The 27,655-nt window shown below is 39.7% G+C and overlaps 2 protein-coding genes across 5 annotated transcripts in view; one reads left to right on the top strand and one right to left on the bottom strand.

The window, feature by feature from the left end:
* Positions 1 to 271: 271 nt before the first annotated feature.
* On the bottom strand, positions 272 to 13,421 carry PSMC2 (proteasome 26S subunit, ATPase 2). The gene is made up of 12 exons (XM_058725341.1): positions 13,262 to 13,421; positions 11,205 to 11,242; positions 10,554 to 10,635; positions 9,734 to 9,833; positions 5,921 to 6,052; positions 5,445 to 5,517; positions 4,962 to 5,057; positions 4,221 to 4,385; positions 2,609 to 2,696; positions 810 to 1,012; positions 624 to 720; positions 272 to 535 (listed from the first exon to the last, which is right to left on the bottom strand). Exons 1-12 carry the CDS (start codon positions 13,329 to 13,331, stop codon positions 378 to 380), a joined length of 1,302 nt encoding a protein of 433 aa, XP_058581324.1. The 5' UTR covers positions 13,332 to 13,421; the 3' UTR covers positions 272 to 377.
* Positions 13,422 to 15,685: 2,264 nt separating this feature from the next.
* DNAJC2 (DnaJ heat shock protein family (Hsp40) member C2) overlaps positions 15,686 to 27,655 on the top strand; it is a 37,811-nt gene continuing 25,841 nt past the window's right edge. Inside the window, exons 1-3 of one of the 4 annotated variants that reach the window (XR_009260547.1) lie at positions 15,686 to 15,973; positions 18,239 to 18,429; positions 22,711 to 22,786. Coding sequence is in view for 2 of the 4 variants with exons in the window: in XM_058725337.1 (XP_058581320.1) it covers positions 15,910 to 15,973; positions 18,239 to 18,429; positions 22,711 to 22,786 (331 nt within the window). In the remaining 2 variants the exon portion in view is untranslated. The remainder of the gene's footprint in view (positions 15,974 to 18,238; positions 18,430 to 22,710; positions 22,787 to 27,655) is intronic. The other 3 variants (XM_058725337.1, XM_058725338.1, XM_058725339.1) reach the window with 3 other exon arrangements.

Genomic DNA, 27,655 nt, shown 5'->3' with positions numbered 1-27,655 from the left:
AAGTCAATCAGGTAGGAAAGCTTTGCAGGCATTACATCAACATGCATGAGACCCGCCTCACCGCGTGGGAGGATACAATCGGCACCCATACAGCCCACAGGCCAGCATATGCCAAGAACATACGTGGTCTAAGCAAGCACTTGAGGAGATGGGACCCTTAAATGGTAGCACTTCAAAAACAGTCAACAGACACTGTAATAAGCATTTCTGCCAAATGACATCAGATATCACCTTTCACTGTACTACAGAAAAAAGACATCTGAAAAAAGCATACAATTTTGAAATGCTTTATTTTTACGTGTTTAATGGTTATTAACAAGTCTATTTAATAAGGTTAGGATTCCAATGAAAAGTGTTTTCGTGAAAGTCTTCAGGGGTCAGTTGTATGTCATATAGCGGGGAGTAGCACTGAATTTGGCATAAGACTTAATGACCTTATTTACAGCCTCCAGGAAATCCTTCTCAGTAGCAATTTTTCGCCGTGCTCTGATAGCAAACATACCAGCTTCTGTGCATACACTTCTAATCTCAGCACCTTTCGAACAAAAAGAAAACAACAGGCTTATTAAAGCAGCCTGAACACACAGACCGGCAAGTACAGTAAGCAAGACCTTTTCACCTACCAGTGCTATTTGGACACAGTCGTGCTAACAGTTCAAATCTGATATCTCTTTCCACGCTCATTGAGCGAGCGTGGATCTTAAAAATATGAGTCCGACCCTAAAAATAGGGGAATTAATAAATATTAAAATGGAAAGACATCACGAAATTTCAAGAATCCCTTCTCTAAAACGAAATGATTTTCTTACCTCTAGATCAGGTAAGCTAAATTCAATCTTTCTGTCCAATCTCCCTGGCCTCATCAGTGCTGGATCCAAAGTGTCAGGTCTGTTAGTGGCCATCAGCACTTTAATGTTACCTCGAGGATCAAAACCGTCCAGTTGATTGATCAGTTCCAGCATCGTTCTCTGCACTTCGTTGTCTCCTCCAGCACCATCATCAAAACGAGCCCCTGGGAAGATGAAAAATAAGCTCTTCGTGTCCACTCAGGACAGCACTATGTGTAACCCAGAAGTATTACAGATCTCAAGTCAGGTACTCCAGCTCAAGTGAACGTCTCACTTTTAAGCATATTCTGTAAGAACAGCCTACTTTACAGGAAAACTAAATTAGAAGGTGAATCTTTGAAAAGGACTCCTCATAGATATTTAAAAGGGGCTCCTTTCAAGTATTTTTTAAGTCCTCTTTGAGGAATTTTGTTTTTTAAATCACTCAAGAACACTTCCATTTCTAACACCATATACATCTGGATAAGGCAACAGAATCCATGCAAACTTTAGCACTCCAATGGTGTCTGACTGTATGTAAGAAACTGTCATACTCTAAGTTTCTCCAAACAGTCCTTAAAAATACAGCTACATCCATAATACAGTAGAACTGTACAGCTTACATCACGCTGATTTAGATGTGTTAGAGTACTCTAGATTGTCAATCTCTCATTTCAACCAACATAGCAAAAAAAAAAAAAAAAAAAAAGCCTCCAAATATATATTTTCCTTTTTAAGTTGTATAAATACATATTGTTGTATTAAGGTATTATGTACACTATATAAAACAAAAAAATTGGAAAACTTTTAAATGAGATTAAAAGTATGAAGAAAAATTCTAGATTTTCTTCCTGCACACTAATACTATTTGATACACAGTCTACTTTGGACACTACCTCTTCAGAGCATCCTGACATCATCATAAGCCTTATTCCAAAAATTCTATAAAGGAAACTTCAGAGTCACAACACTAAATCGATACACTGTGGTCACATTATGGCTGGCCCTTGAAGACATTAACCACAGAAGCATCCAAACTCAACAACACTCATCTGTCTAAAAACAAGACTCGGGGTAACCTAACTGCAGTCCCCAAACAGCATTACAGGGTGCAACTATATTTTCAAGTCATTTTTGTCACTAAGTTCATTAACTGAAACATATGCCAATTCCTCCAGCTATTAAGAATGATTACTCTCAAAGACTATTGTAACAGTTCAGGCCTCCAGAAGAGTAGCTTTCAAGGTCTATCTCATTTATGACTTACTTCAAACCAAACACCCATAAAATTAACAAGGTATGAATTATCATTCCCTTTATAAGGCAAGTGAACAGAGTCTCAGAGTTAGAATAACCTGTCCAGATCCCACAGCTAATATTTTATTTCATCAAATCGACGAAGCCAACAAGAACATTCTTTTAGGTATACTTCATGAAAAACCACCACCAATTAAATTATGCCCCAAAGCTTTCTGATCACATTAAGTGAAGCTGTATCCTAAGTTAAGAGTTGTTAAAGTGTGAAAACAAGGGTCATGTGAATGAAATTAGGAAAAGTACAAAGATAAAGACTTGGAGAAATAGCAATGCTCTGTTTCTTTTTTCCTAATAATGTATCTCTACTGGTTATTAGATCTGTAGCTCCGACACGCCAGAGCTCATACAAGAGCTGGAATTAAAATTTTGTAAAAGATTAACGTATCAAGAGAACTCTACACATATTACTTTAAAACACTCACGAAACCCAATCCTAAAGTAGTACTCTAATATACTGCCCATACCTCCAATAGCATCAATTTCATCAAAGAAGATAAGGCAGGCTTTTTTTGTTCTGGCCATTTCAAAGAGCTCCCGAACCATTCGAGCCCCCTAATGAGAAAAATAATTTAATTCAGAGTTGGTTTAAAAAAACTTTTAAGTACAGTAAGAAATTATGCTTCAAACCTTTCAATATTCCTAACAGTGTTCTCAACTATTATTACCAAAAGCTTTTTCAAAAAAAAAAAAATGAAATTTGTTACCTATTCCATCATATTAATCTCATTAGCTTCAAAACAGTATTAATTTCATGATTCTTTACCTATTAAATAGCCAATAACTTCCAGACTTGAAGAGATCAAATTAACAGTTAAATGCACCATTTCAATCAGTTAAACTTGAGGAAATAAAAAATGGCACCTGATTTATCACTTGGCATTTCTGATCACCAATTTTAATTTGTAAGTTTTGATCAAGGAATAAAATTATACCTTAACTAATACAGCTCCTTTACTAATTCTTATTCTAAGTATATGAGTGGTTAATGCTTCAGATGCAATATATACAGCCCTAGACTTCCTCTCTAATGAGAACATATATACACATGTATACGTATGTGTGTGTCACACATATACAGACAACTATGTTCTTTCTCAGTAGAATATGAAACGTTGCCTCTGAAATAAAAGTACACTTTTAAATGCACAATTCACCACATTTCTGGGGTCTTACACACCAAGTCTGTAGAAAAGGTCCCAGCATACTGATTAAAAATTTTAAGCAGTTTAGTTCCAGTGACCACAAGAAAAGGCTGGTGGCTTCTGAACTACTAATTACAAACCATCAATCAAAAAAATTTCAAGTCTCAGTCCTTCAATGTGGAATTGATGAGGGAGTGCGGGGCAAGCTGAGGGCAAAGTATAGGCTAACAGCAACCCCCACCTCCCGGTGGACTATGTGTAGTAACCCTCGGACACTCCTCGCTACCCAAGAACAAAGGAAAGGGTTTAAGTGCTTGCCATGGTAATGTGGGAAACGAAAGCAAATGAAAAATTAAATTCCCTTACTGCCTACAGCCCATAGACAAGTCCTTGAAACCAGCAGAGTGACCTCCCTCTAGGAGCTCAGCTGCCTAGATGTACTTTGCTAGGAGCAAAAGTGAATCTTGGCTTAACAATATCCCAACCTCAAGGATCCTGTAAGTCTACTTCCTTTATCTCAACTGCCCCAAGATAAATAATGGCAATCATACTTCAAGCTTATGGCCCCCGATATACATTTGAAGGGTCTCATGACTGAGGTTTTATTAAACAGTAATAAATGGTGTTTCCCTAACAACAGCTAACCTCTCATGGTCTTTGAAACCTTATTTCCAAAATGCCAGAGACTTACTCTATCCCTGACCACCCCCAACCTGAGGGTATATAATGAGTTACCCATCACAACCCCAGTGCAGCTCTTCCTGCCCACAGGTCTTGTCCCCACCTTTCTGCACCAAAGATGTCTTCAAGAATTCTTTCTTGGTCGTCAGCTCTGGACCCCACGAACCCCATCACCCCAAAACTTCATCAGAACTGCTATTCCACAATATAAATCTTTCATGGGGCTACATATGTTTTGATCAATTTACTTTACCTCACCAACGTACTTCTGTACAAGTTCAGATCCAATAACTCGAATGAAGCAAGCATCTGTCCTGTTAGCAACTGCCCGAGCACAGAGTGTCTTGCCTGTACCCGGTGGGCCAAAGAGCAGCACACCCTTGGGAGGCTCAATGCCAAGGTTAACAAACCTCTCCGGCTGTGAGGGAGACAGGATTTTTACATTTATTACTTAGGTATGATAAAAACAAAACTACTTCTATATCATATTTAAATCAAAATTATTGACTCCATAATCAATATACTTAATAAGAATTTTACTTATTCTAAGACATAAGATCTAAACTAGACTCATATCAATACATAATGCTGAACAGCTTTTAAAGGTATTTCTCCTTAACAATACATTTTTCCCTCTAATTTAAAAAAAAGTACTGTTTTAAAAAACAAAAGAATTATGGTATTTAATATTCTAGTTTTCCATTATCCTCCTCAGCTTAATTTGATTCAATTTCCTCTTGGTATCATTAAAACACATGGTTCCTTCTACAATAACTTATATTTAACATCTTGCTAAAGGTTACACCTCAAACTCCTGTCACTCAAAATAGCAGATCTTTCTGCTTAGAGTAGGCCTGACCACTTGATTTGCTTTCTCTCCTGGGACATACTAATTCACCACTCCTCTATTTTCTACCCCCTCACTAAGGAAAATATAAAAATTTTAAAGCTATCTAATGACAGGCAATTTAAGTGCACAGACTCAGCCACTTACATGAAGTAATGGGGTTTCAACTACTTCTCGAAGTTTCTCAATCTGTTCTTTACAGCCACCCACGTCACTGTATGTGACATCAGGTTTTTCCTCCACCTAAGGATGAAAATGTAGAACGTAAAAAGCCACAGGCTTTTGAATACTAGTTCAAATGTTCTATCCAGTAGAGCAGACCCAATACCCTAAAAGGAAAATCAGACTCCTAACAAGTAAGAATTTTAACAAAAATGGAATACGTTGTCCAGTGTCCTAGAACCACTTGCTGTTATTACTTGCTATGATAACCAGTAAAAGAGACAAACCAGAAAAAGAAAGACTGATAAAGACTTTCTCATCTGAAAAACTGCTTAAAACATTTTCGCAGCTCTTCAGTATATGCCCACATATTGACAGGTTTCTAGTCAATATTTCTAGTCAGCCTTTGAGATGGATGCAACTGTATTCAAAGTCATGTGATTCCTCTTCCCTCCCGCATTTTCTTACCTGCATCATGGTAACTGTTGGGTCAATCTTGGGAGGCAGCGGAATGTGAATTTGATACTTATTTCTGTCCACACTAAAGAGATAAAAAAATATCCTCACTCAATACATTCAAAAAATTTACTAAGTTAATTACATGTATCGTATATAACTTCCTTAATCCTAACTATCCTAGAGCAAGTTCTTCCTCTCCTTACACCATGTTACTTTCAACAGACTGGTAAACTCAACTCTAAAATCCTACACTTCTTTGAGTATGACATTTAAAGCCATTCACAAAAAGCCCCAGTGGGGGTGGGAGAAAGGAGGTGGGTGGGAGGTCAGGAAGCTGATGCAGAAGAAAGGATGTCCAACTGTAGTACTCTACTGCACAGTATCCCTGTATTCCGTGGCACCCAGCCCATTCATTCAAAAGAAAGCCAAGGATGTGAATGTGACATGGTATCTTTAACGAAAGCAGAGTATAAGTAGAATCTTACCCAACTCTCATCCCTTCTTCAATGTCAGTAGGTGCCACCTGATCACTAAGGTCCACCACAAACTTGGCAAACTGCTTCACGTTGATAATGTACTTTGGGTCCTCCGAATCAGCATTGATGATCTTTGTACACCTAACAGAGCAAAAGGCTTGATTAAAGAACCTAAACCACTAATAATGAATTCAAGTAACTGGATTCTGTCCTGGGCAAGCAGTAAACTGATAAGCAGGTGTAAATGAGAACTGCAGAAATTAGGCCACTATTAAAGATCTTTTTCTATGGAGTATGCGCAACCCCAAGGGTCCACTCCACTTTAGCTAAACTGGAAAATTTTCAAAAGATACACTGCCCTAGAAAAGTAAACCCAAATATTTCAACATTTAGAAGTTCTCTATTGGGTGCCTAGATGGATCAGTCGATTAAGCATCCAACTTCGGCTCAGGTCATGATCTCAGTTTGTGAGTTCGGGCCCTGCATCGGGCTCTGTGCTGACAGCTCGGAGCCTGGAGCCTGCTTCAGATTCTGTGTCTTCCTTTCTCTCTCTGCCCCGCCCCTGCTCACGCTCTATCTTTCTCTCTCAAAAATAAAATTTAATTATAACAGTTTTTTTTTTTTAAGTTCTCTAATTTTTTTTAAAGTCTATTTATTTATTTTGTGAGAGAGAGAGAGAGAGAAAGAAAGAGAGAGAGAGCAAGTGGGGAAGGAATAGAAAGAAAGAGAGAATCTCAAGCAGGCTCTGCACCACCAGTGCAGAGCCCACTGCGGGGCCCGAACTCACAAATCACCTGATCATGACCTGAGCCGAAGTCGGACGCTTAACCCACTGAGCCACCCAGGTGCCCCAATAAGTTCACTAATTTGATTTTCTTAACTATGTTTGTTTATTTGTAATACTCTTCTATATCTTAAATTACTCTCCATTTTACTTTCCCATTGGAAAGACAGTCATTTTACATCAAGTTAAGTAATGTGTTTTCATTCTTTCCTGAGTTTATACTTCAAATCCATTTTTATCATTGTTACTATTTTTAACTTAAATGTATTTTAATTTCTTTTTCTGTGTGACATGGTGAAGGCAAATCTGTAATACCATGTACATAATAATAGCAAGTAGTCTAGGGTGCCTGGGTGGCTCAGTTGGTTGAGAGTCTGACTCTTGATTTCAGCTCAGGTCATGATCTCAGAGTTGTGAGATCGAGACCGGTATCAGGCTCTGCACTGTACATGAAGCCTGCTTGAGATTCTCTCTCCCTTTTCCCTTACACAGGCAGGTGCTCTCTCTCTCCCTCTTTCTCAAAAGAAAAAAAAAAAAAAAGACTCAAAGATAAAGTTAAGAAAATCTCACAAAAGACTCAAAGATAAAGTTAAGAAAATCTCACAAAAGTAGACCAAAAAGACCAAAAACAAACAAATAAAAAAAAAAAACAAAAAAAACGCAGGAGAGAAAGATTAGCATATTAGTGGAGATATCCAGGAGGCCCAATTTCCAAAGAATAGAAGTCTGAAGTCTGGAACAGAGGACCAAGAACATGGGAAATCAGTAAGCAATAATTTCAAGAAAAACCACCACCGTGAAGGGCAGGAGAGCCCAGCACCATGGATGAAATGGATCAGTACTGAGGCACGTAGTCATGAAAATTCAGAACCACGAGAACAAGGAGACCCTATGACTTTCAGATGAAAAACAGGTCACATGTACGGGACTGGGAATCAGAACAGCTTCAGACCAACAATACCAGGAGCTGGAGGACAATGGAATGCTGCCTTCAAAATTCTGAAGAAGGAACTTTATATCAGCCAAGACCTTTTCAGACATACGTAGTCTCCAAATATGACATCCCAACTGACCTCTTTCAGGAAGCTACCAGAGAACAGAGCCCACCTAATGCGGGTGTAAGTAAACCAAAAAGACAAACTCATGGTACATAAACAACAGGAGAGAGGCAAAGGGAACCTGCAGGGAAAGAGGTCACAGGATGGTTGTGATTTCGTAGGTGGAAAGGGCCACCAGTAGTGCACTGAAGCAGGTTGGCAAGTGCTGGGAAAGACTTCTTCAGGAAAACGGACCAGAGAGAATCCTGGTGCAGAGGACACACCCGAGGCATATGTGAGAAAAAACCTGATGGACTTAACAAATCTGAAGACCAATTTAGTTGAGTATTTATATACATAGAAAACCAGGCAAATAAGAAAACGAGATGGTTATGACAAGAAAAATAAAAACTGGTACAAGAAAGAAAAAGCGATCAGTTTATTTACTACTTGCCTCTTTATAAATAGCACTACCTAGCCACAGTTGTGAAATCAATGAATACTGATCTAACCAAATTTTTAATGTAATTAAGGATGTAGGATAGGAAAAGTATCCTATCCTATTGGGATGATGACAGAGGAAACAAAATGAAATCCTCAGGCCAAGAGATGATATCTAAAGCTAAAAAAAAGAATCAAGATGTAATCTACAATACACAAGATTTTGCATTGTCCATAAGAATCATGAAGGTAGAAATCAAAATAACCAGCTAAAAATTTTGAAAATAGGTGTCTCTAGGGAAGAGGAATTGGGAAAGACAACTATTGTTACAGAATTATTTAACTCCTTAAAACCATGATAGAACTGAAAAATAAACCAAAATAAATGGGAAAGACAGAAAAAGGGAGTAAGGGATAAAGGAAAAGAGGAAAGGAAAAATAACCTTTACCATAGTAAAGAGATAAAATGAAAATAAAATTTCCAATGATTAGAATAAAACACAAAAGAATACAATCTTGAATTGGGCTAAGGCTTCTTAAGCAACATTCAAACCCAAAAGGTATAATGAAAATGTTTACATATTTTATTTGCCTCCTAAAAACTTTAAACATTAGTACAACAAAAGGTAGCAACAAGTTAAAAGTCAAGCGACAGAATGGGAAAAAAATATTTGTAGCATATTAAAGAAAAGATAAATACGTACAATAAATACGTAAAGTGCTCCTAAAAATTCACAAGAAACAAACCAATAGAACAAAATATGAATGGACAGAAAAATACAAATGTCTAATAAGTATAAGAAGCAGCTATCACACCAGTAATCAGCACAATGCAAATTAAGATGAGATTTTTTCCCCCACATGGCAAAAGTGTAAAAATTGATGATCACATATCTTATATTGATCAGGCAAACAGGCATTTGCCTCAAAACCTCATGTTAAGGAGTATGAACTGGTCAAATCACCTTTTTCCAGATTTTCAAAACTGTAAATCCCTTTGACCTCATAATTCCACTGCTAATAAGCTATACTAAGAAATAAATGCACACACAGAGAAATATTTAACATGAACATTCAATGTAGCACCATGAAGAATCACAGAAATTGTAAACAGACCAACATCTACAGAATATTACATAATTTTTAGAAACCAAGAGAAACCAGAAATAGAGGTACTAAAAAAAAAAAAAAAAAATCAGGATATGTTTCTTTGCATGCAAATAAAATATATACATGAAGACATAGGATGACTAAGAGGACCAAACTATTTTCAGTTGTAGCTGAAGAAGGGGCAGTGGGACAGTGAAGATGGGAAGGAAGGTTCTCATGTCTTCATCTGATCTTTCTGTATCATTTGAATTTTTATATGATTATGTCTTTACCTACTTCTTGAATAATTATTGAAGGCATAAAATTTAATCCCAAATACTTCTGGAGAAAGCTTTATTTATGCAGAATGTGGAATAAAAAACTTTTATGAACTATTGCATTATACCCCGGATTCTAAAAAGTGCTTGAGCGTACAGATAAGAATAAATTTTCAAGGAGTGCTATGCATACCTCGCAACCTGCAAAGGCTGTTCACTCTGCAGTGTTTGCTTATCTGCAGCCAAATCCCAGAGTGCTGGTGGGGCCAGGCCAGTATCGGATTCTTTGATACCTACATAAAGAAGGATAACAAAGGTTCACTGAAATGTTATGCATCACCTTGAAGCAAGCTTCCGCAGCCTCAGCACCAATGACGTTTTGGACTGAATACGTGGCAGTGGGGAGTGTCCTGTGTGTTACAGTCGGCAGCATCCCTGGCCTCTAGCCACTGGATGCCACCAGCACCACCTCCCCTTCAAGTCACGAGAATCAAGAGTATCTCCAGTCACTGCCAAATGTCCTGGGGGAAGGGGATGCTGGGGCAAAATCACCCCAGTTGAAAAACACTGCCCTAAAGTAGTCACAAGCCAAAATCCAACACCATATTTGACAAATACTATGAAACTTCACCACTCAAGTTTCCAACTCATGAGCAGAAAAGTTTCCAACTACTGGGCAATAGCCCACTTACTTAAGCAATACCATGTGAGACCACATTTTTATTCGCTAAAAAATTTTTACTTGTTTATTAGAGTTTACTGAACTTGTCTCTGACCAATAGAAACATTACTTGCTTAAAGGATGATGTTGTTGCTTAACTGCTTAAGCATTATATTTGGTTGTAAAAGGTAGTGAAAGATTACTAAAGGAGATCCAATTTCTTAACAGACAGGAAGGATAGTAATTTTTTTTGTCTATAATTCATGAAGGAATAACATCTGTATTTAAACTCCTTAGATGTAATTAACACATTACATTTAAAGATAAGAGACAAGAATAATGAAATACACACCAGTAAGCTCATTGATCTTCTTGAGAAGTTGTTGAATGTCATCTTCAACCTGCTTTATCTGCCTAGAGTAAGTGCTCTGACCCTAGGAGATAAAAATCACTGTAATTAGAATATCAAGACATCAACAATTTATGAAACTGCAGACAGAAACTTTTAACAGTTACAATCTCAATAGCTATTATTGTCCCAATGCTTGTGACGTGGAAATAGAGAGAGTATATCATTTTCAGAAGTATTCCCAAACTAATATTTTTGCCCAAAGACACAATGCACTATTATGCAAGGTAACAAATGAAAATCATGCTTGAAATTAACCCAACTACAAGCCCTAAACATTGAAACTTTCTATTTCAGATCTAATTCAGGTACATACATTTTAAATATAGTAAACATTTGTCTAAGTTATTTCAAATATCTTTCAATATAGCACCACACTTAATTACAAATAGTATAAAAAATGTATGCGCTTTGACATGCTAAATATTTGCTCTCTGATCTAATCTGGAGAGAAACTGTGGTATGTAACTTTTTTCAGTGAGGATTACTATACACTGCCAGACATTCTCTTCTAAATATTTTGGGAGGCTACTACCAACAATAGTTCTTTCAACATAAAACATCTATACTTGGTAGACATTGAAAACGACTTACGTAAGTTTTCAGCAAGGCAATATCCCCCTCATCCAGAGCTAAAATAAGAGAGAATACATGAGATTCAAAAAGAGGAAAGTAGAGCTAACAATTCTCTTCTGTTCAATTTACATTCAGTAACTGAGTGAGAAAAACTATGCAAAGTTGTAATGATATAAATACAACCAACAACAAGTTCCTGGACTCCAGGAACTTTTAACTAATTGGGTGAAGGCAGAATTTTACAAAGTATATAACACAGCTGCTGAAGAGTCTCAAAGGGATGTGACACAAAAACAGGAAGCCCAAAGAACAGAGTTTGAGAATCAAAACGACCTGGGTGCTAGCAACCTGGGTGCAATTGCAACGTCATGCAATTGCCAGGTAATGTTGGAAAACCCACTTTAAGCATCAGTTTTGTCATCTTTGAGAAACAGAGATAACCATAATTTTACTCTCACAATGTTGCTTTAAAGGTCAGATAAGATATGGATGAAGAAGCACCTAAAACTCTATACATGTTAATCATAATTATATGCAAGAAATAAATCTAGTAATACATTTACAGAATGGTGGCATACCCAGAGAAATGCACAGATGAGATATTAAACCTCTGTGACTCAGTTTTCCACCAGGTGCCTGAGTAGCTCTGAGGTCTGCAGTATCCTAAAACACTTTCAAGGCAAACAGTAGAGTGTGGGATGAAAGTAAAGAGAAAATCTCTTTGGTGGGGGGGAGGTGGAAAAGAAGAAAAAAAAGTGCTAGGAGAGGTTGAAGTTGTTTACGAAGGGAAGAGAGAAAAAGGGAAAAACAACAACAACAAAAACACTGCAAGAAGATTTTTTAAGTAGCCTGTCAGGAACAAAAGAAGAAAACAGCATAAAGATGGAACTAAAAGGGGAAGAATTCCTGTGAGCTCCGTGTGCGTATCACCTGCACTGTGAGAAGTGCCAAGTGGCGGTGTTCTCTACAGAGAGTAATTTCACATTTTCAAAATTACAACTCCACTTCCAACATTCACCCTCCCGCTTGTGTTTGTGTCTGTGATAAGGTACACGAACAAGGTTATTCACTGCTCTAGAATGGCCACCAGATTGAAAGACACCTACATGTGCATCACTAAGGATTAATTATATGTATTACTACTCACCCAAAAAAGTGGGATACTATGCAGATGCAGACAGCACTGACTCCTTACATATAACGATATGAACTTATCCCTAAGACACATTAAAATCCGAAAATGTATATATACAATTCGCTACATTTTATGTAAAGAACAAACCCTTGATATGCTCAGAAAATGTCTAGAAAGATAACGCAAAATGGCAACACTAGTTGCCTCGGTGGATCATGCATGCACGCCTGGGGCCAAGGACCACTTTTTCAATGTGTCTTTTTTTTTTTTTTTTTTGAGACAGAGAGAGACAGAGCATGAACAGGGGAGGGGCAGAGAGAGAGGGAGACACAGAATCTGAAACAGGCTCCAGGCTCTGAGCTGTCAGCACAGAGCCCGACGCGGGGCTTGAACTCACCGACTGTGAGATCATGACCTGAGCCGAAGTCGGACGCCCAACCGACCGAGCCACCCAGGCGCCCCTCAATGTGTCTTTTTTTTATGCATTTAGTGTTTTGAATCATATGAATAAATTACGTAGTCAAAGGAATGTGTTTTTTTTTTTTTAAGGAAAATTACTTCTCAGGATCCTGACTACACAGTGACAGCACCAAGCCATCCCACTTGAGGGGGAGGAGGGGCAGAAAGAGGATACAGGTGACCAAGCACCACCAGGCAGGGAAACTTTTCAAGGCCTGCAAGACCAAGCAGGGTGAGTAACTTCATCAGGACCTGAGCTGAACATGAATAAAAATGTCGATCAGCGAGAGATGAATACAGAACTTGGAGTAGCATGAGGGACACAGAAGAGGCAGCCAGGGTAAGCCGGCTGCCGCCCCCGACGAAATCATCGGGGGCACAAAAGGGACACAGGGCCGAGTGGCGAGCGGGACTCCAGCCTCTCCTCCGGGGCCAAGCCTGGCCCTGCTCCGGCCCGGAGCTCCTGCCTATGTCAACTGACCTCGGATGGGCTTGTCGTCCTTCTCATCCTCTTTGGTTTTCCGCTGATCGGCACCGAGGTAATCCGGCATTTTAGGAGCTCCAAAGGCCTCAGCTCTTAGGTGATTACACAGCACCTCTCTCGCTTCCGGTGGTGCCGCTCTTTCCTTTCCTCACCGGAAGTAAGCTGAGCTCTACGGATCCTTTTACTCTGCGCACGAGAACCGGAAGGGAGCCTTGGGGGAGGCGGGCTCGTGTCCTGCTCCCGGTTCCGTAGTCTAGGAAGAATTCCCTGTGGGAGGGGAACACGGGTGGTCCCTGGCCCCTCACCATGGAGAGATTCCCTGAGCGACGGCCTTTTAAGACCAACCGTGGCTCAGTCCTGACTTTAAATCCTGATTTAGTCATTCATTTACTGTTCACTCTTGGGTAACTTCGTTACTCTCTCTGCTTTAATTTTTCCTTTGCCTCGCAGCATTGTGGAGGCTTTAAACAACTAGTGTTTTCAAAGTATCTGGCATATTAGATACGCATTAAGTAGTGGCTAGATCTACGAATACAGTGAAGAGATATGGAAGTTGTTCCTTAATTTGATGTTAGCGTGGGATGAGGAGATGAAGAGTTTCAATTTTTGAGCCTCCTGCCAAAGAAGAGTGGTGCCTCAGATACAGGAAAGTCCGGGAAAAGAGCAGGTTTTGAAATAAATTCGTTTAGGAGGTAAACAGGAATTGATAAATAACTGTAGAATTTGGAAATGAAAAGTCGGACCCGTCTTTGCGTTAAAGGACTCAGTGCATAGTGGAGAGACAACCTACTGGATGGGGAAAGTATTTGCACGTCATATATCTGGTAAGGGATTAATATCCTGAGTATATGAAGAACTACCAATCAACAAGAAAACAACCCCATTTTATTTTTTCAACCTTTATTTTCAAGAGAGAGAGTGTGAGCGGGTGAGGGGCAGAGAGAGAGAGAGAGAGAGAGAGAGAGAGAGAGAGAGAGAGAGAATCTGAAGCAGGCTCCAGGCTCTGAGCTGTCAACACAGAGTCTGATAAGTGGCTCAAACTCACAAACCATGAAATCATTACCCGAGCTCGAAGTCCGAGGCTTAACCGGTTGAGCCACCCAGGTGCCCCAGAAAACAGCCCCATTTTAAAAATAGGTCATTGTAAGACCAGATGGGGTGGGGGGGCGGGGCGGAGAATGGATGAGGCAGGTGTGAGAATAAAATTAAGAAAGTGGAGTCAGGTTACTTTGAGTCTTAGAGCCTGTTTTAACAAGTGGTTGCATTAATAAAGAAAGGGGTTGGGAAACCTGGGTGGCTTAGTTGGTGAAGCAACCCACCTGGGCTGAAGTCATCATCTCACAGTTTGTGATTTTGAGCCCTGTATCAGGTGGGCTCTCTCCTGTCAGGGCTCTAGCCCAGAGTCTGCTTTGGATCCTTTGCGTCCCTCTCTCTCTCTACCCCTCCCCTGCTCTCTCTCAAAAAAAAAATATATATATATTTTTTTAAGCAAGGGGTCAGGGATAGCTTTAGGGGGAGTTGATTATCTTAGTTTTTGAAATGTCAATTGTGAAGTGACAATTTTGTCATGGGGTAGATAACGGGACAAATCAATGGATTTAACTGAAAATGTAATTCATAGAGAATAATTCTCTAACTTCCGGCGCTCTTTCCCAAAGGGTAGCACATCAAGTCTTTTATTTTGTGCAACCTATTCCAGATACTGGGGACGGGGAGGGGGGGGGACGGGGAGGGGGAGGGCAGGGTGGGGGGGAAGCTTAGTGTGGAGGGGATGTGTGTGAATCTTCATCGACTGGTTTTCTTTTGCTAGTTCTTGCTTTTGACCGTAAGAAGGAATCATAATAAGCGTACAGTGGATTTTATTATACATTAAACAATTAAGTTCCAGAGTTCTGTAATTGGTAATATCTTAGAAGAAAAAAAAAAAACCCAAAAAACCTCATGCTTTTAGAACAGGGTAAAAAGATTGCCGGCCTTCCAGTAGAAGCTAACACTGAGGAGGTGTTCTTTGCCAAACGTTACAAGGATTAAACGAGACAACGCAGGTAAATTACTGAGTAATATCGCAACAAATACAGGCTGCCATTATTATTTACATAAGTGCAAGTATATTATAGGTATATGTACAAAATTCTCTATAGATGTATATAGACTACAATAATTGTTCCCAATATTAATGCATAGATATCTTTTCATTTTTTATTTATATAAGTAGAGCTACTTGAGAAGTTAGTGGTTAGTCTCGGGCAAATAGTGATTTAAAAATAAAAATAGCATAGTAGGAACTGCTTCAGAAAATTATGCTCCACGTATCGCACCTAGGGGAATAAAGTAATCCATTTCGCCGCGGAACTGAGGAGTCTAGGAACCTTTCTTTTGTGAGTCTTGGTCCCCAGCCGGATCCGTGTCATTAGAGTAACTAGGCTGCCGCACACGTTGGCGCGGTGTGTGCGGGTGGAATTGGCCTCCGCACCGCGAAAGATCCATCCCGGAAGTAGTTATTGGTCGTCTCCATGCGCCGGTTCCTGGGCGTCGTAGAGCCAAGGCGCGAGGCTCGGACCCAGAGGTAGAGCCGGAGGGGACGCTAAGCGCCCCCGGCCCAGGACGCTAACCGCTACGCCTGCGGGGCCGGCCCCGGCGCCATCATGCTGCTCCTGCCGAGCGCTGCGGACGGCCAGGGCACCGCCATCACCCACGCTCTGACCTCTGGTACGTGCCCACTCAACCCCGGCTCGTCCCCTCTTAGCCGCCCCTGCCTCTGCCCTCCACCTGCGCGACCCCGAAATCTCTCCCTTCTTGTCCCTGGTGCCTGGCACCCGGACGCGTGGGCCATGACGAGTGACTTTTTGCTCCAGGCAAAAGAAATCCTTCTCCAGACTGGAAGAAGGGAGGGGGCGTCTTCTTTCTGCCCCGACAGTTCTTCCTCCTTTCGCCGCTGCTGACTCATGGATCGGGCGGAGCAGTTCGGGGCCGAACCGTCTAGTAGCCTAAAAAGGTTCTTGTAAGCATCTCCTTGCCTAGGTCAAGAGATTGCCCGCAGCGAGCTCCCACGTGCCTCGCGTCGTACAAAGCCTTGCTGCTGGTGCTCTGTTAAACATCTTTCTCCCTCTCTGTGTTAGTACCTTCTTTGATTTTTAAATGTCAAAGCTTAGAGACTGCTCCTCATACTCAAAACCTCAGTATGAAAAGACCTTTGCCGGTGATGCTGCTAAGATTTGTGTAGACAGACTTTGAAAGAGTCATTGAGAGTTGACTGCTTCTGTAGTTTCTTAAATTTATAGCCCAGGACAGTCGTGGGTATGGTAAACTTAGTCTCTAGTTTCAGCCATCCACGTTAATTACCATAGCCACTTATAGAGACAGTTGTTGGATTTTGATCCTATCTCATGGCACGTGTTGTGTTCTGCTTGCGGAAGTCTCTGTGATCTTAAAAGGAAAGGCTTGAAAGGTGATGTCCTTAAAAGCCACACCCATACCAGACAGCTAGTACATCTTGAACGTAGTGTTTGAATCCTCTCCTGTGTATGGTACAGGAAATCGTAATTTCCCAAACCAACTAAAGCATGAAAAATGTTATTTTTAGAAAATTGTGGCCATTAGGTACAATGGGAAACAACATTTGAGTTACTTATTGCTGGACAGGGCAAAGTCTTTTGCTTTTGCGTGGACTATGAAGTTAAAGTGTTCAGGGGTTTTTTCCCCTGACTCAGATGACCTTTTTTGAGTCGTTAATGTACAAATGTGCAGTGATTTATCTTCGTAAAACCTTACTTTGATTCAAGAGGTTGTGATTTTCAAAGTGGTTTCAAATATGGTTTTTCATTCAGTCTTCCAAGGAGCCATAGAAGATAAATATTGTTCCCATATTACGGTTGAAGACATCTCTGACTCATCGCACGTAGTCGCTAATTGTCAGACTTAGACTAAATCCAGAGCTTTTGATATCAGATCCAGAGCTTTTACCCTATAGCATAGCTGTGTTAGTTAAACCTCTTTAGCTGCTTGGAGAATTGTCTTCCAGAATCATTGCTAGTGAGTTCTTAAAATTTTTAAAAGCTGAATTCAAGGTTTTAGTTAAAATATTTTGAGTTGTTTTTAGAAAAATTTTTTGATGAGGTTAGTATTTTGGAGACAGTTTATCATTTATTGTTTTATTACAGTTATTGATCTAACAGTAAAGCAGTTGGCAGCAGTTCTCCCTGTTCCTCGCCTTCAGGAACGTATTGATTTATTGTTGACGTTGCTCTCATACCTTCAGAAACGTATTGATTTATTGTTGACGTTGCTGAATGCTTTGTCAGATAACTGAAAGAGGTGGATTGAATAATCTGAATACTAGGAAATGATTATTGCCAACCCTCATGTTAACTGGATTGCAGGCATACCTTGTTTTATGGCATTTTACTTGATTGTGCTTCAGTGATACTGCATTTTTTACAAATTGAAGGTTTATGGTAACCCTGTGTTGAGCAAATCCATCAGCACAATTTCTCCAGCAGTATTTGCTTACTTTGGGTCTCTGTCACATTTTGGTAATACAGTATTTCAGACTTTTTCATTGTTGTTTGTCATGGTGATCTGTGATCAGTGATTATGACTAGCTGACAGCCTGGATGATGGTTACCATTTTTGGGCAATAAAGTATTTTTCAATTAAGGTATGTCCATTGTTTCTTAGACGTTATATTACTATACTCTTAATAGACTATAGCATAGCGTAAACAGAACTTTTATATGCATTGAGGAACCAAAAAACATATTTGATTCACTTTTTTGCAGTATTTTTGCTTTATTGTGGTGGTCTGGAACCAAACCTGCACTATCTCCCAAGTATCCCTGTACTGCAATTATTTCCTTAGTTGATGGTTTTAAAATTACATTCTGATGCTATCACTGTTTTGATCTTATTTATTGCCTTGAAATAGATTTATTCCATGCAATACATTGAAGCCTCTCTTAACACTTTCAATCACAGCCTCAACACTCTGTCAAGTTGAACCTGTGGGAAGATGGTTTGAAGCTTTTGTTAAGAGGAGAAACAGGAATGCTTCTGCCTCTTTTCAGGAACTGGAGGATAAGAAAGAGTTATCAGAGGAATCGGAAGATGAAGAATTGCAGTTAGAAGAGTTTCCCATGTTGAAAACACTTGATCCCAAAGACTGGAAGGTACTTAATATCTGAATCTTTTGTTCAGTCAGATGCTTTGTTAGGCATAGGCAGTTTTCCCACAAGTTTTCTGTCAGTAAACCGTTTTAAGATGCTTCAGCAAGAGAACCATAATTGAGCACCTGTCTATTGTTAAGCTCTGAGTGAGATGGCCATAGGATACTGTCTCTGCTGGAAAAATCCAGGAAGTTTTCACAGAAAACATGTTTGAACTGGCCTTAAAAGAATGAGTAGCAGTTTGTGAAGCAGAGAAGGGAACAAAAGGTGATCTGGGCAGAAGAAATAGATCTGCAAAGACACAAAGGAGTAAAGAAGTATACTGCCTCTTCAGGGATTAGTGAGAGTAGAGTAGGATGCTTGAAGGATTGGTGGTGAGAATTTAGTCCTGAAACAGTCTAGACCAGATTCTTTTGTAGCGTCCTTTTTATGCCATGCTAAGGAAGGAACTCAGATTTTATTTTCAGGGCAGTAGGAAATCATCAAAAGTTTCTGAGCTAATTTTAGCAAAGTAATTCTCTTGGCAGTACAGAAAATTATTTGAAGAGGGAGGACAGGGCTGGAGGGGAAGTGAATGGTTTGCTATTGTAGGTCAAGTGCAATAATCCAAGCCTGCAGATGCATACTTGAGCTAAATTTGTGGCCGAGCTTTGAGGAAGAGGCGCCACTGGCTTTTTTTTTTGGAGGTAGACTTGGTAGAGTTTGGTGACCTTGGCTGTGCCGTATAAGAGACGGAGATGTACTCAGAAGACCTCTGAGCATTCCAGGTTGAATGACCTGCCAGTGTCTGATATCAGTCACTAACACTGGGATGCAGGAAAAAGGAAGTTTTTGAGGGAATGTGGTGTTTGTGTTCAAGTTTGGCTATGTCATAATTGAGGTTCTACTAATATACTGGTGAAGTTTTCTAGTAGATGGTTAGAAATTGGTCTGTGACTCTGAAAGAGAATAGAGCCAACAACTTTTGCAAGTTGTTGGCAAGTCTTAGGTGGTAGTTGAAGCTGTGGGGAATTGAATGACATCAGCCAAAGAGAAGAATATAGACAAATAGGTATCATAAAGCCCTATTAAGTAGAGAACTAGTATAATATTTAAATATATATATACACTATGGAATTAGAGTGCCAGAATTCAAATCTGGCTCTGCCCATTTAATGTGGTGGGACCTTGGGAAAGTTACTTGAGAAGTCTGTTTCCTACAGTGAGATTGCTAACACCTCAAAGGAGTTTAGTGAGGATTAACGCAATGATGCGTGTAAAACACTTAACTTATCGCTTGACATAGGATAAATAATAGTGGATAATTTCTCTCTCCTCGATTGTAGGATTAAATAAGATAAAGAGTATGTGTAAAGCACTTAGAAAAGTAAGTGCTGAGAATGTTAGCTGATCCACATATTGTCATTATTGATTTAAAAAAAAAAAAAGGACTGAACATTGTGGAGCATGAATATTTAAGGTGTGGGCAGAGGAGAAGCAGCAAAGGATACTAAGAAGGGTGAAAGAAGTAGAAAGAAAACAAAAAGACATTTGTTATTTCCACAAAGGTTTATTAAACATCAGGCACTAGACTTCCAGAAACTAAGAGAGGAAGAAGTCTCAAGAAGAAAAACACAGTCACCAGTGTCACTGCTTTGGAAGTCATCACATAACACGAATAATGATAAAAACCTACTGGGTTTGGCAAATGAAGCTTAGGAGACCACACTGAAAGCCATTCCAATAAAAAGGTTGGGATGGCGAGCGATTATAGTTGGGTTGTAGGAGACCACAGTGCAAAATACTCTTTTTCATAGCTGAGTTGTAAAGAAAATAAGAGAAAATAGTAACTTGAGGGAAAAGCAGGGTCAGGAGAAGATAGAACTGGGGACCGTTGAGGTCTACAAGAGAGAAAAGAAAGAATGAAGGAAGTCTTTGGTATAGAAAAGAATAGATGATATGAGAACAGGTAGCAGGGTTCATACATTTTGTTCAGTTGGTTGTTTCTTTTCAACAAACAGGATCAAGCATCTTCTATGTGTCAGACCCTGTTCTGGGTGCTGAGAAGTCAACTGAACAAGACAGTATCACTGCTCCCACATAGCTTGTATTCTAATGAGACAGGCAATAAGTAAACAACCAAAGATGTGGCCACCAAATGCTGGGCAAAGAAGTAGAACAGGATGATGTGATAGAGTGTCCATATGACTGCTTTAGAGTGAGTAGGTGGGGAAGGCCTGTGCAGTTGACATTTAAGATAAAACCTGAATGACACATAAAGATCCACAAGAATGCCATTCCAGGCAGAGATCTTGTGTGGGGGCAGAAAGAAGTTCGAAGTGCCAGGAACTGAAGGAGGCAAATAGGTGGTACAGAGTGGATAGGGGGTGTGAGGAGGTAAGGAGCAATAGTCACTGGAAAGCCAGTGGAGAGTTTGAAGCAATGACAATTTTTAAATACTTCAGGGGGAACAAGAAGGAGCAGAGATGGGCAGAGAAGGTTGTCTGTTTTAAATAAGGTGATAACATTTAAGCTGAGGCTGAAGGATGAGAAGACGGCAGCCACATGAAGAAGGGGGAATGTGCCAGGCTGGGGGGAGGAAGAGCTCGGTATCTGCAGTGAACTGAAGCACCAGTCTTGTATTTGGAAGTGAGTGATCGAGGTAGAGAGAGACAAGCCAGGAATAGTGAGAAATGGAGGTGCTTAGTGCATCTGGAGCTCAGAAGAGACGTCTGTGCTCCAGTGAACTGGGGAGTCATAAGTGTATTCTAGCCCTGGCACTGAATCGAATCACTTTGAACTGAAATGTAGAGAGAGACAAAAGAAACCCCAGAACTGAGCTTTGCAGGTCATAGAGAAGCCAGTAAAAGTGGCTGAAAAAAGTTACTGGAAGGTGGGAAGAAAACAGAGTGAATGCACAGAAACACTAAAGAAAGATAATATTTTAAGGAATGAGTCAGCTGTGCTGCCACTGGGAGCTGAAGTTAAGTGAGGGCAGATGAGTGGTCTTGGATTTGGTACCTGGAAATTGATACTGAAGAGAGCAGCCTCATTGTGCCGGGGGTGGGAGTGGGTGGAACAGAACCAAACTGGAGTGGTTTGAAAATGAATGCGAAAGGAGGTAAAATGTGTGGACACCTTTTTCAAGAAGTTTAATGTTGACGGACAGCAGAGAGATGGAGAGAGTGGTAACTGGAAAGGGGGTCATGGATGTGTTTTTAAGGATGAGAACTAACAGCATCTTTTTATACAGATGAAGATAATCCACTTGAAGCTTGGGAGATCCCTGAAAGATGCTAGTATTTGAGGAGACGTAGAGAAGACAGTGCTCAGAACCAAGAGGAGGGGTGGAGTAGTTTGTCTCAGAAGGACAGACTTCTTCAGTTGTGAATGGAGGAAAAGGGGAAAGATGTATGGTTGCAGGTAGGGTAGTACAAAGATTGAGTAGGAATTTGAGTAGGATAATTTACATCTTATATTTAACTGGGAGGCAGGGCTGTTGATAAGAGGGTGGAGAAGGATCTGTGAGGGTTGGAGGAGAGACTAGAGAAATAGTAACCTTAGGGAGTGGAAAGGTAAACCAGTTGGAATGATGGCCAGGCGTAATGAAAAAGCCCATCCACATGAACTTTGTAGTCCTGAATTTGAAGGGAAACCAGTCAGCTCTATTTAACTTTTTCTCCCGTGTTTCATGCCCCCAACTCCCTTTTCCCCCCTCTCAGTTCTCCAGTACTAGACTCACCCTTTGAGTTCTGTAGGGAACCTTCACTCCAGTTGCTGCTTCAACTTGTCAGTTTGCAAGGATGTTAACGACAGCAGGTACTTCCTCTCCAGAGAAGCCTCATCTCTCAGTTTCTCAAAATTTCCATCCAGCCTACCTTTGCTCTGCACAGCTCCTGGTCCTATCCTTTCATTGTCCTGGCCCAACGCTGTGGGGCTGTGATAGTGCTTCCCTCAGTTCTGAAATCTCTTGAGTTAAGGATGGCCATAGGATATTACTAGGTGTTAGGAGAAAAATGGGCTCAGTGGTCAAGTGAGTTAAGAAAATGCTGGGTTTTGCAGGTTTCTGTTTGGTTGTTTTTTTTTTAATTGCAAGACTTCTCAGAGCCTTTGATTTATATGCATACAAATCATCAAGAAGGCTGTATCACAATACACATTTCCCAGACTTACATACCACAGAATCCATTATATATAGAATGTCTCTTATTATGGGATTCTCACTTTGGGAAGCACTAAAATGGGTGCCAGCACAAGGGATATCAGCTCCATTTCACACTTGACTTCCTTTTGTGTCTTTATCAGAACCAAGATCATTATGCAGTACTTGGACTTGGCCATGTAAGATACAAAGCTACACAGAGACAGATCAAAGCAGCTCGTAAGTACCTAGTTCTTTTGAAATAATCCAGTATCTGGTATAGGAAATGTTAATCCTTTTGAAAAGATCTGCATGATCATATTCTGTAGCCATAAATCTAGATTCAACAGCATTTGTCATATGGTCATAACAATGTATAACCCATAGTCTGCTTTACCTTCAGAACCAGAAAGCAATCAATCTCATGCATGGACAGAAGGTGGGTGGGTGTGTTTGTGACCAAGATAAAGAACATTCTTCTAAAAGCAACCTTTTAAAAATTAATATTTCACTTCCTTTCAGTAATACAGCCAGCTGTATTTAGTGGAAGCTGCCTTGTTAGGTTTTCTGATATTATTTTGTGGTTTTGGGTTACATTTTTGTTGATCCCACCTGTCTTTTCTGTCCAAAAAAGAATTATCTGATGTTTCACTGTTTTTTTTCATTGACAAGATGAAAAATTTCAGGGAATTGTAGGAGCCTAGTCTTCATGTGCCTTATAAAACACCATCCCGGGGCGCCTGGGTGGCTCAGTTGGTTAGGCGACCGACTTCCGCGCAGGTCATGATCTCATGGTTTGTGGGTTCGAGCCCCGTGTTGTGCTCTGTGCTGACCACTCAGAGCCTGGAGCCTGATTCAGATTCTGTGTCTCCCCCTCTCCCTGCCCCTCCCCTGCTCACGCTCTGTCTCTCTGTCTCTCAATAATAACGTTAAAAAAAAAATTTTTTTTAAACACCATCCCATAGTGCCCTACACACCATTCGGTTCTCTTGGCTAGTAAAGTTTGATGAAAGAGGTGAAGGTGATTAGTTTTCTGTGTTCTATCTTAGGAGAATGTTCTGCCCTCCACTCTAGAGAATGGATATTAAGGTCAGAGGAGGTAAGATGCGGCCATATGGGAAAGGAGTTAGGGAGTCAAGGCCAGTCAAGAGGAGAAAGTATTACACTTGGAGGAAGGTCGCTGAATGAGACCCATCTCAATTTGAAAAATACTAGTTGAGACTAGGTATAGTTGATAAACTTAAAATTTTCCCCACTAATTGTTATGGTTAGGAAAATCACAAGAAACATTTTTAACCAGGTGAAGGAATTTATGAGATTATTTCAGATCTGTTATTCAGTTTCTTAAAGAACTGGCATGGTTTTAGACTAAGCATATGTTAATGCATATGAATAGTCATTGCAGTATACATAAATGCCAGGGAAGTTCATTTGCCATGGAAAAATATTTGCAAAGTCTTGCTATATGAAAGAACAGCATACAAATACCAAATGGGTCTTGATACATATAAATATGTGAAAGAATTAGAAGTGATTTAGAACTGTGAAAATAATTGATATTGTAAGGTGAAGGAATTGTTTTTTTTCTGTAAAGATAAAAAATGTACAAGTAACTATGGGCTGTGTGGGTGGCTCAGTTGGTTAAGCGTCCGACTTTGGCTCATGTCATGATCTCATGGTTCATGATTTCGAGCCCCACGTTGGGCTCTGTGCTGAAAGCTCAGAGCCTGTACCTTGCTTTGGATTCTGTGTTTCCCTCTCTCTCTGTCCCTCCCCTGCTCATACTCTATCCCAAAAATAAATAAACATTAAAAAAAAGTTTTTTAAATTTTTTTTTTTTTTTCAACGTTTATTTTATTTTTTGGGACAGAGAGAGACAGAGCATGAACGGGGGAGGGACAGAGAGAGAGGGAGACACAGAATCGGAAACAGGCTCCAGGCTCTGAGCCATCAGCCCAGAGCCTGACGCGGCGCTCGAACTCACAGACCGTGAGATCGTGACCTGGCTGAAGTCGGACGCTTAACCGACTGCGCCACCCAGGCGCCCCTAAAAAAAAGTTTTTTGATGTACAATAAACTGTAAAAGAAACATTCCTTTGTTTCTAAGCCCATTCTTTTTATTGGCATAATAGAAATGAATTTTTGAATACTCTGTAGCCTGAAATTTTTCAACCCCGGTGAACAGATTGTTAACATTAAGTATAATTATAATTCACTCTCTGCCACTGTGTTGAATATTCTCAGTATTTATTCAAAAGGAAACTCATTCTCTTACCTCTGTCATTATAAAATAGACAGCGACTGCTTTACTGCTTTCTGAAATCTAGTCCAAAGGTAAAAATGCAGAGTTAGTGGTTACAAATATATAATTATTAGGACAGACAAACCTCATAAAAATATAAGTTTTAATGCATTTGGGGTCCTTAGAGTTCTTACATCCTATTACATACACATAAAAGTTTTATTTTTGTTTAATGTATTTTGAATTGCTAAAATGAAAATTAAGTTAAGCGTCAATAAAGTGAGTCTTTTTTTCCTTCTGTGCATTATCTGAAAAGAATAAATCACTTCAAAAGTTGAACGATGGGTTAAGAGGAAGTATTTGAATACTAAAAGTGGTGTTTCAATTGCTTGCATCATTTTGAAGTAAAATTGCCATACTGGCCTGTAGGTTTGATATTCTTTGCATGGAAATGGTCTTTGGTGATTTGAATTTTCCAACTCTAATACTTCTGGTTCAAAATATTTCTGATATTTTAAACTGAAGCTGTTCTAGGTTATGCTTCTTAAAGATTAAAAATCCTATTCGGAGACATTTATAGTGATAGCAGTATGAGTGTATAATGAAAAACCTTTTTGCAGTGTACCCTCAAAACATCCTAGAAACTGTCTTCTTCAGTGGGAGAAGGGGGGGGGGTGTATCTTTGAAATTTCAGTAAACAACTGCTGCTTCCAAATTACCCTTGTTTGTATTTTAGACCATGTTATTTGGCCTCCTAGTTTTAAAATTGAGTAACATCTTTTGCTCCCTCCACAAGACAGTATAGGACAATCTTGGGACTCCCTACTGCACATGGATTAGGCAGAAAGCTCCATGAAGAAAAAAACTAGCGCAACATAAGAGGAGACTGTCCAACAGAAAATTGAGATATCACCTCTCTTAGACTGTATCATAAGATTCAAAAGGAAACAAGTGTCTACTACATGTTGTCAGTAAGATATGAAGACACTGCTTTTGTGTGGGGGGGTGGGGTGTAGGCATTGAAGAAAGAGACTAGGGGAAGATAAGCAGAATTGCCTGGAAACTGAAAACATGAAAGCAGAATTCAGAATTAGAAAGACTGACATACAATTAGACAAACAGTAAAGCAAAGGACAACCTTGAGGAATGTTCCCAAATTCAGAGGGGAAGAATAAAGAGATGCCTGATTTCTAAAGTCAGAATAAATGTAACAGAAACCGTAATTGCAAATAAAGAAGGAAACTTACCCTTTTTATAAAAAGATACATCTTGGGGTTGAGAGTGTTTGCAGGCATGTGACTTAGGTTTCACTGTTCAGCACATTTCCTTTGAAATTCAAGTATGAGTTAGGCTGTCCTGCACAGAATCCATTTTGCCAGCAAACGTGGAAGAGCACTGCAAAGCTTGTGGCTTTTGCCCTACACCCTGGCTGTGGAAGTAGCCTGTGCTGTTTCCCTAGTGCCCCACAGTTGTGGATCATCACACCTCTGAACTGTCCGTTATGATTTGATCATAATTCCTAGCTACATAACTTCCAAGCCCGAGTCTGACTCTTAACAGATTTTGTGAGCTGTCTAATAACTTTTAATAAATTCCTTTTCTGCTTAAACCGGCTAGAAGACAAAAATGCCTCTTCTGGAGTATTTAGTGGAGAAATTGATAATATACTTGACTATAAAAAAAAAGTTGGAGTTCAAAAAAACAAAAATGTATTTGTCAGTTTTTGAAGCCCTGCTGTATACGTAGAAATCACTAAGTTTATTGTGCCCAAAGAAAGATTTGTATTAAAGTGTTTATAGCAACCTTGCTCACAATATCCAAAAACTGGAAACCACTCAAATGTTCACCAAGCAGGATCGCGGATAAGCAAACTGCTGTATATTCATACAGTAAATTAGTACTTAGTAGTTAAAAAAAAAAAGAACAGATTACTAAGATATGCAAGAATGGTGATGAATCTCAAAACATTGGTTGAGCAGAAGTCAGATACAAAGATCTACTCTGTGATTCCACTTACATGAAGTTCAAGAGCATGCAAAAGTAGTCTATGGTGAAGGAAATTAGGTAGCAGGGCATGAGAGTTGGCTGGAAAAGGGTAAAGGGAACTCTGGGTGATAGAAATGGTCTGTATTTTCTTTGGTGGTAGTTACAAGGTAGATACAATTGTCAAAACTCATTGAATACTTAAAATCTGAGCATTTTATTCTATGTAAATTTTATTTTAATTCCATAAAAGATGTGATTTAACAAAACAAGGTCAGTCACTTGGGAAATCAGATATACTCTTTGGGGCCTAAAGAGGGAAAAATAAAATAGGCATTCAATTCAAGGGTTTAAAAGACTAGCACTAAGGAACATGGAGGAAAAAATGGATTTATAAGAAGAAAAAAGAAAAATAAAACCATTACAGAAGATATTTTTAATTGAGACCACTATTAAATAGATTCAAAAATTTTGATAAAATGAACTTTTCTGAAATTGAGGAAAAAAATTTTAAAAAGTATGAAAGAAATACCTCTTGGACACTAGGGTGGCTCAGTCAGTTGAGCCTCCAACTCTTTCTTGATTTAGGCTTAGGTGATGATCGCAGAGTCGTGGGATCAAGCCCTGCGTCAGGCTCCGTGCTGAGTGTGGAGTCTGCTTAAGATTCTCTCTCTCCTTCTGCCCTTATCCCCTGCTTGCTCTTTCTCTCTCTAAAAAAAAAAAAAAGAGGAAGGAAGGGAGACGCCTAAAAAATGTTTTTAGGAGTATCTGGCTGGCTCAGTTAGAAGAGCATACAACTCGATCTCAGGGCCTTGAGTTTGAGGCCCCATATTATGTTGTAGAGATTACTGAAAAAATAAAAACACGTTTTTAGACGCAGGTAA

Source organism: Neofelis nebulosa, chromosome 4, assembly GCF_028018385.1.
Source record: "Neofelis nebulosa isolate mNeoNeb1 chromosome 4, mNeoNeb1.pri, whole genome shotgun sequence".
In the NCBI taxonomy this organism is placed as follows: domain Eukaryota; kingdom Metazoa; phylum Chordata; class Mammalia; order Carnivora; family Felidae; genus Neofelis; species Neofelis nebulosa.
The sequence above is the reverse complement of the archived record's forward strand: the minus strand, read 5'-3'. Positions and strand labels throughout refer to the sequence as shown.

What these genes read in the sequence shown, in the direction of transcription:
- PSMC2 (XM_058725341.1), bottom strand. Translation starts at nt 13,331, where the DNA reads ATGCCGGATTACCTCGGTGCCGATCAGCGGAAAACCAAAGAGGATGAG. An exon ending in GAAGAAGGGATGAGAGTTGG is followed by an intron (nt 5,518 to 5,920) that starts GTAAGATTCTAC and finishes TTATCTCTTTAG; the next exon opens with TGTGGACAGAAATAAGTATC. An exon ending in TTGAAACCCCATTACTTCAT is followed by an intron (nt 4,386 to 4,961) that starts GTAAGTGGCTGA and finishes TCTCCCTCACAG; the next exon opens with CCGGAGAGGTTTGTTAACCT.